Source organism: Mastomys coucha, unplaced genomic scaffold (assembly GCF_008632895.1).
Source record: "Mastomys coucha isolate ucsf_1 unplaced genomic scaffold, UCSF_Mcou_1 pScaffold23, whole genome shotgun sequence".
Lineage (NCBI taxonomy): Eukaryota > Metazoa > Chordata > Mammalia > Rodentia > Muridae > Mastomys > Mastomys coucha.
The window spans coordinates 53,769,455-53,778,591 of record NW_022196906.1 but is presented as its reverse complement, the minus strand read 5'-3'; the positions used below and the strand labels follow the sequence as shown (position 1 = coordinate 53,778,591).

At 36.8% G+C, this 9,137-nt stretch overlaps 1 protein-coding gene across 2 annotated transcripts in view; it reads left to right on the top strand.

The window, feature by feature from the left end:
- Window positions 1-9,137, top strand: part of Arih1 (ariadne RBR E3 ubiquitin protein ligase 1) — an 87,929-nt gene that overhangs the window by 30,219 nt on the left and 48,573 nt on the right. For both annotated transcript variants that reach the window (XM_031345452.1, XM_031345453.1), the window contains one exon: window positions 4,353-4,420. In XM_031345452.1, the coding sequence (XP_031201312.1) occupies window positions 4,353-4,420 (68 nt within the window). The remainder of the gene's footprint in view (window positions 1-4,352; window positions 4,421-9,137) is intronic.

Below are 9,137 nucleotides of genomic sequence, written 5' to 3'. Positions count from 1 at the left end.
CAGAAGATTTTGCCTCAATGATGGTGGTGTCTTAATCACAGCTGATTGTTAACCCTCAGCTGACCGTTACCAATTTTATTATCAAAGCAAAGGCTTTCACTTTGGCTTGGTCTCTTGTTAATAATAAGCACAGATGTTAATTCAGTTTCAGGTGGATATGATTAAAATCAGGGGCTTTCTGTGTAGTACTAGCTGTCTTGGAACCAGCCATATATATCAGGCTGGTCTCAAACTTAAGAGATCCTCCAGCCCCTAGCCTCTGCCTCCTGAGTGCTGGGATTAAAGGCATGGGCCACCATACCCAGCCCCAATAGTGTCTTGAAGGGACTCTCAACTTCCCTCTGGACTTCACAAGTAAGGTTTCTATTCTGTTGTGTGCACAACTTTGAGCAGTTTTATCTTCTAAACTCCTACAGCACAGCCCACTGAGTACTGAGTGGCTTTTCCAGACTGTGCTGGCTACTTTTATGTCAGCTTTATACGAACTGGAGTCACTTCGGAAGAGGGAGCTTCAACTGAGGAAATATGCAACTAAATTGGTCTGTGGACAAAGGCTGTGGTACATTTTTTATTAATAATTGATTGATTTATATGGAAGGGCTCACTTGTGGGAAGCTCCACTCCTGGCTTGGTAGTCCTAGATGCTATAGGAAAGTAGGCTGAGCAAGCCATAGGGGACAAGCCTGTAAAGTAAGCAGCATTCCTCTTTGACATCAGTTCCTTCCTCCAGGTTCCTGTCTTAAAACACCTTTCTTGACTTCTGAAGATGATGGACTGTAAGATAGAATAAATTCTTTCTTCCCTATTTGCTTTTGATCCGGGAGTTTATCACACCAATAGAAACACCAAGACAATCCAAAAATCAAATGTCACCACAATCTTCTCTAAAACACATGATCGTGGCCTGTTTGTCACAACAACACCCCACAGCCTAGTACCAGTTTCTGTCTTAGTGTTAGGGCTTCTGTTATCTTAGCCCATTTGGGTATATCATCAATTGATGAAGTATTCCAGTACCTGTATTTTAGACTTTGCCATTGTCTGCAGTTTCATACATCCACTGAGGATCTTAGAATATATATACCACAGCTAAGGGCCTGCTGTATAGATAGGTTACTTTTATGTGACATTCTAAATATAGAACCTTTTTTAGTCCCTCAGGAAGTTCCTACCTAGTGCTTCCTTGCGTTCTGACTGCTTTTCCTCCCACCTTATTCTGAATAACCTTTTGGTGGGGGAAATGTAAAGGCTGTTAATACATGACTAGTTAGTTATGGATCAGTAATATTCGTTCTGGTTCTGCTACGTGGTATAATGGAAACAACAGTAAAGACACATTATTGTAGTTTTGATTTATAGCTGTTCCACTTAATGCATGAGATTAGTTTTTGTAACCCAATTCTATTTTTCTCATATTTGCAAAGTTAGGGGTAAGTGAATGGGCCTGTGATCCTAGCTCTTGGGAGGCTAAGCAAGAGAATATTACATTTTTAGACACAGTTAGATCTCTTAAAAAGTAAAAGCAAAGCTAGCCAGTGAAGCATGTTTACAGAGTGCTTTTTGTTTTTGCTTTTGCTTTTGCTTTTTGAAACAGGGCTGTCTGTAACATTCATCATGGAACTCACAATATAGCTTAGGTTGGCTTTAACCCTGTAGTAATTTTGCTGCCCTGGCTTCTGAAGTGCTTATGTAACAAGCATGAGCCAATGCCTGGTTTACAGAGTGCTTTGAGACTTTAAGATTTATAAAGTAATTAATATATCACCTGTTATAGAATAATTGTGATAAGATAGTTTCTCACCATCTCTTTATCCAGTTTACTTACAGTGATTAGCCAGCTAACTACTCTGAAGCAAGTAATCTTAGTCATTTTGGCAGTGAGTGCTTCCAGGTGACTAAAAAATGTGAGAAATGTGATTGAATAGTACGTTTTGATAAAACCAACAGTGGTTACAACAAGCTTTTGCTACTAGAACTCAGAAGAAGCACTAGTGACATTGGTCATCCTTTCTCTCATTTTTCTTTGTAAGTTGAACCTTAATTCCTGAAACTTTCAGGTGCATTGTTTAGTGGAGGTGTGTATAGTGTCACAAAGTTATAATTTAATGAGTCCAGTCCATGTTACTAGATTTAATTTTGATTCCATAATAAATATATTAAGACTTAAGATCATCTTAATCATTTTTCTTTTTATCTTAACATTTAGGATTTTTTTACTATAGCTCAGGCTGGCCTTGAACTCACACAGAGAGCCTCCTGAGCACTGGGATTGAAAGTTTGTGCCACCCAGCAAGATTCTTATTCTGGAGTATAATGTTAAAAGGTTAAAAGACTTAGGGCTTTTCTAAATAAGTAAGTTAGGTAGTAAAGTGGGCCTGGATGAGTAGAAGAGTACTTTGGTCATTGGTCTTTTGTGGGAATAGGGGTATGGATTGGGAGGTGGGGAGTAACAGGTGGTGTTGCTGAGAATAATTGAGACACCACATTTCTTTCTTTCTTTAAAGATTTATCTAATTTATTTATATGAATACACTGTCACTGTCTTCAAACACACCAGAAGAGGGCATCAGATCCCATTTCAGATGGTTGTGAGCCACCATGTGTTTGCTGGGAATTGAACTCAAGACCTCTGGAAGAGCAGTCAGTGTTCTTAACCTCTGAGCCCCCAACATGATCTCTCTAGGCCCCGAAACTTCTTTTTGGTTGTTAATGACACTCTTATTAGATTATTTTAAATCAATAATTAATACCATTATTAAACACAATGAAAGAGAATAGTGATGTTTATAAAAAGATAAAGAGGGGGGATATGTTTTGTGGATGTGTGTGTGGGGGTATGAGGATGGAGGAAGGTGGTGCCTCTGCAGGCCCATGCGGATGGTATGGTATAGAATAGAGTTTATTCTGGGCATGGAGGCGAGGGGGTGGGGTGGGGGTGGTGAGTTAAGAGGGTAGTAGAGACAGAGAAAGGCAGTGGGGTTGGGAGAGAGGAGAGAAGAGAAGTAGAGGAATGGAGACTGGCCATGATCATGTTGGGGGCTGGGGGTAGGAAGGGACAAGAGGATGGAGCAGCTCCTTTTATAGTGAGTCAGGCATACCTGGCTGTTGCCAGGTAACTGTGGGGCGGAGCTTAGACAAAATGCTAACATTTAGGCTATAGAGATATTTTTGAAATGCTCTTTGATATAGAAATTGGTACATGAAACAGAAGTAAAAACAGACCTGAGTTTAAGCTCTGCTTCCTACATGGTTATGTGCTCTCCTATCTTGGAACAAGTCAGGTTTCCCTGATGTCTTATGCCCCATTGAGTTTCTGGTTTTGAGACAGGGCTTGTTCTGTGGCACTAACCTGGAACTCAGCAGTCCTGCTTTAGCTTTCCAAACGTTAAGGTTACAGGTGAGCTACCACACCAAGCCTCATTGTGTTGCAAACTTCAAAAAAGTGTGCTCAAATAATTAAACTTGCTAGTTTAATGAGAAATGGGAATATTTGTTACAACAGTAAACTTTATTTCAGAGTTTTAACTTTCCTTTTATAAGTAACTTAATATAAAAGAGCACCCCAAGAATACATACTGTATTATTGCATGGTACAGATATTTTGTTGGTTTAGTTAAATATATCTAAAGTACATTAACTTTAATTCCTTTAACTGTTCAATACATATGGGCTTACAAGTTTTATTAATTACATTTTGAGTGCAGATGTGGTAGTCCATTAGATACTCCATACAACAAATTAATTTTAACAAATGCTTGATATTTTTGATTTGCTTTTCAAGATAGAGTCTTGTTATAGAGTATGGACTGGCCTCCTTTTTTTCCTCAGCTTCCTGTGCACTGAGCTTATATGTGCAGGTGACTTCACTTGGCTTAGTACAGTCTTAACTTTGCCATTTTCTTTCTTTTTGACTTATTTTGAACCCTATAAATGGTGGACTATTATATGGTGAGGTATTTAATTTTGATCATACAACTAAAAATTTGTATCTCCTTTGGAACATAAATATTTAGGTAAGGGTATTTTGGGTGGGACTTAGTGGCACAGTAGTGCTTTTGTGCTTCAGCTGTAGCACAGAAAAGAAATATATTAGGACAGAAAACTTGGCATTATTAGGGATCTTGAAATCTAGCCTGCAAATTTTTTTGTTTTTATTTTTATTAATTTATTTTTTTTTGGTACATGTTTGTGAAATAGCTGGGTTTGTTGCATACAAACAATCCTTGCACCTGGGATTTAGGAGCAAGAGAATTGTGAATTCAAGGCCAGCCTGGACTCCACAGAAAAACACATACACACAAAAGTCAGTGAGATACAATTACTTTAAAATGTTTTTTTTCCCCCTCCTTCAGAATCCAGCAACTATCACGAGAATACTCCTTAGCCACTTCAATTGGGATAAAGAGAAGCTAATGGAAAGGTAAGAAATTATATTGTTAGCTTTGTACTTAGAAGTAACAAAGAAAGCCCACTGAATTGAATTTATAAGCAAGAATGGATTTATATAACAGTATGCATGTAAGCAAACCAATGTGTAAGTAATTGGTACAATTTCTTGTATTGAAAATTTTACAGTGAACTTAGTGTTTAGGAAATTCTGGTTAAATTGAAAGGGAGGATTTATTTCAGCTTATTAAATATATCTTGAATATCACAAATTAAAAACATTCTAAAAAGCACTAAAAAACTTTCTTGGAACACATAAGATCTCTCTTATTAGTTACTTAAGATATATACTATTCATGAATGTTAAATCTGTATTAGGCATATAAATGACATTTAAAAATTCAATAAAAGCAAAAATGAGAAATTGTTTAGGTCTCCTAGCCATCAGACTAGATGCTTGACTTGGTTCTCTGATTTTAGAGCAGGGTTTTGTTCTGTTGTATGTTTATAAACTTTCCCTCTCAAAATCGGTCTAGTTTTAAAAGAGTAAAAGTTACTGGGATGGAGACTGACAGTATTAATCACCCCCTTGGTTCATTAGATTGGATATTTGGTGACTGTTGTCAGGGCAACAGCTTCCTTTTACTCTTACCAGCTTTGTTAGCAATCCTAATTAGAAATATTGCAGCTTGCTAGGAACTGAGAATCTGAAGTATTATGAGAAATGAATGGAACATTTTCCCATTTGATTTCATATTCAAAGAGCTGTTTAAGTCAAATACTAAGTAATATTGGAAATATAACTTTTATACACCTTGTATCTGAATTATAACTTAATAGTAACTCTATTATTGAGTACTTTCTTTTATACACTATTTGATGTTATATACTTCTGGTAGTTTGTTTTGTTTTTTTGTTTGTTTGTTTGTTTTGTTTTGGGTTTGGTTTGGTTTGTTTTTAGACAGAGTCTTACTGCAGCTCTGGCTTTATAACTCTATGTAGACCAGACTGGTTGCAAACTCACATAGATCTCCCTGCTTCTGCTTCTGTCTCTGCCATTGTCACTGTCACTGTCTGATGGGACTAAACAAATGTGCCACATGAATTATCTCCTGCTAGTTTTTTAGGGCTAGAAACCATTGCCCTCACTTAATAACTTTATGTTTTGAGAGTTAAGTTATTCAACTCAGTTTTGTAATACAAAGCCCTGAACATGTTTGTTGGTCCCTAAAACTTGTATTATACATGTTACATTCAGCTTTCCCTGTATTTGTGAAGGATAAATACTTCTTGTTTGACCCCCTTTCCCCCCCAATTGTTATCTTTACTGATACGAGTGTTCTTGATTTTATTATCATTTGCTTTCAGGCTTATTTCATAATCTCTCCTAACAAAAAGTTTTCAATTTACGTTACAGTCTTAGGGGTTTCTTTTGTAACACTGCAGAAAACATTTTAAGTGTGATGTGGATTTTAAAAACAAAACAAGTTTTTAGCTGGGTAGTGGTGATGCACACCTTTAATACCAGCACTCAGGAGGCAGTGCAATCATATTTCTGAGTTTGAGGCCAGCCTTGTCTACAGAATGAGTTTCAGGACAGCTAGAGCTACACAGACCCTGTCTCAAAACATAACAAAACAGAACAGAAGTTTCAGACAAACTGTTGGGAACCTAAAGATTTTTAATTGAAACTTAAAGTACTATTTTAAAAAAGTATTTATTTCGTTTTAATTTGTGTGTGTGTGTGCCTGTGTATCTGTACATATAAATTGTGGTACTCTTGGGGCCAGAAATGTGGGAGCGAGCCCTTGAAGCTAGAGTTCCAGACATTGTCCAATATGGGTTCTAGGACCTGAACTTGAGTCCTCTGCAAGAACAGCAAGTGCTCTTACCCACTGAATTTTCTCTCTGGCCCCTTTAAACACTATTTTTTTTTTGTGTAGGGTTGAGAATGTATTAGAATTGAAACCTGTCATATAGCAACAACAAACAAATCAAATTGGTATAAAAGTGTCTTTGTTTCCTCTAGTGATGTTTATATTCTGTGTTGTCTGATATTGGCACTGTTACACATCATTTTAAAATGCATTTTGTGTACTTTCTAATTCTAAATATTCACCTGTCATGGATTATTTGCTTTTAGATACAACTTTTCAAATAAAATGTAAGTGATTTTTTAAAAAGAATTGAAAATTTTAAGTAATTATGATAATTTGTTTAGATTTAGCTATTGCTATTTTAAGCTTCACTCTCCCATATTTTCTGTTGTTTATTCTGTGGCACTATTGGGTTTTTCTTTTGTTATTCTTTAGTAATATCCATGTCTTATGTTTCAGTTTTCCTCATAGTTTGTTAATACATACAGGTCTAAAACTAAGCTTAAACTAGGTACAGTGTCTGTATGCATTTTCTATATGGCGTATTTGTTCTTTCTATCTTTTTCTCTTCCCCACTCAGCCTGAATAAGTTGATGATAATTTATTTTTTTAGTAAACAGTAGCTGGTGCTGTTTATTCTCTCTTGATCCAACAAAATGGGGCTTGCGTGCAGCATGGGCATGCAGGGGTCAGAGAACAGCTGTTAATGAAAGGACTCTTAACTCAGATATACAACCCTTAAAACTCAGCAACAACCTGGTTAAAAGCTGGCTAGATGCTGGCATTGTAACACAACACCTTAAAACTCCAGCACTTGGGGAGCAGAGGCAGGCAAATCTCTTGAGTTCAAGGCCAGCCTAGTCTATATAGTGAGTTCTAGGTCAGCCAAAACTACATAGTAAAGCCCTGTCTTCAAAGGAAAAGGAAAAAAAAAGGGCCATGCATTATTGGCACATAAATATGATCAGTAGTCAGGACATTGAAGCAGGAGGATTAAGCATCAGAGGCCTTGTTATATAGTGAGTTCTAGACCAGTCTGAGCTTTATATCCAACTTTACCCCAAAGATAAGGGACAGAAATGGAGAGGGAAGGGCTGGCAACTTTTAACAGATATGGATGTTTGTGATGGAAAAATAAACATATTTTGATTTTGAAGATTTTTGATTTGAAGATTTTGAACATAGGGGCTGGAAATATGGTGTAGTGGTTAAAAACATTCATTGGGTTCTCTTTCCAGAGGACCTATGTTCAATTCTTAGAACTCAAGTGGTAGTAGTAGCTTACAACCATTTGTAACTCCAGTTCCTGAGGATCTGATGCTATTTTCTAGCCTCTGTGGACACTGCACAGTGTGGTGCACAGAATATATACAGACAAAATAACCATATACAAAAAAGTCTGATGCTCCATGTGTATTAAAACAGTGGGATACTGCTACACACCTGTGAGAAGAGTTAAGACTCTAAGCTACTTACAGTACTGACTTCAGGTGAAGAATATAGAACAGTAGGAGCACTCATTCATTGTGGGTAGAAATGGAAAATAGTGTAGTGACATGGGAAGACTGGCAGTTTATTACAAAACAAAACATTCTCTTAACATGCAGTCTAAATTGTGGACTCTGTGTAATAATATCAGTATAGGGTCACTGAATACATCATTCTCTGGTTGGATTTTGTTAGTTGGTTTTACTTGTAAAGGAATGTGGGGAGGATGGCATGTGTCTTTTTGCTGTGAACTAATTACTCTTAAACAAGAAATATATTATTGGTAGATGTGAAGGAGAAAGAAGGAAAGGTACAAATTAAACATACTTATCCCTTAATGCTGTTATAAGAATTAAATGAAGTGTGTGTTGTGCTATACTCCCAGCAGTAGGGAGGCAGAGTGAGGTAGATCTCTGAGGTTGGGACTAGCCTGGTCTACAAATGGAGTTCAAGGATACCTAGGGCTTAGAGAAAGACATTGTCTCAAAAATCAAAGGGTGCTGGGTATTGGGCATAATTGCACTTCTTTTACCAGTAGTATTTAGAGATGAAAATTTCTTAGTTGCCTACCTATCCCCCAGAACAGGTTTAAAAATAGAGTAAGCCAATAATCATAGAATGTAATAGAGTGAAATATTCTTTTCTTACTCTATAAGGATTAGATGATTGTGTGGCAAGTTCTAACAAACCTTCAAAGAGTTCCTTGAAGTTCATTCTTAATGAAAACTACCTTAGAATATGAAGAAACATAAGATATTATTAGTGGCCAGGCAGTGGTTGCACACGCCTTTAATCCCAGCAGAGGCAGAGGCAGGCAGATTTCTGAGTTCAAGGCCAGCCTGGTCTACAGAGTGAGTTCCAGGACAGCCAGGGCTACACAGAGAAATCCTGTCTGGAGGAACCCTTTCGCTGTGGGGGTGGACTGGTGGTGGTGGGGGGGGGAGGATATTACTAGTGTTAGCCAAGTCAAAATAATGGTCAAAATTTGGTAAAGGTAGCATAAGAAAATCGTGTTTATCATAAACATAGCTCTTGAATTAATAAATATTTAAATAACCAAATGAATTAATGGTATACAATTTTTTCTAGGAATGCAATAGATTGTTAAGAAAAGTTATTTTATTATTTTTAATACATTAGTAGATTAATGAAGAGAAAGCAAAACTTATATGTTAGTGAAATTGTGCATATACCCAACATTTAGTAAAAGTAAAAATCTTAGTAACTAAAAAGTTAATACTATTAATTTACATCACAATTAAATTTAGTACCAAAACACAATAAAGAATCATCACTTTAGCTCTTAAGAAGTTTGAAGCCGGGGGCTGGAGAGATGGCTCAGCGGTTAAGAGCACTGACTGCTCTTCCAAAGGTCCTGAGTTCAAA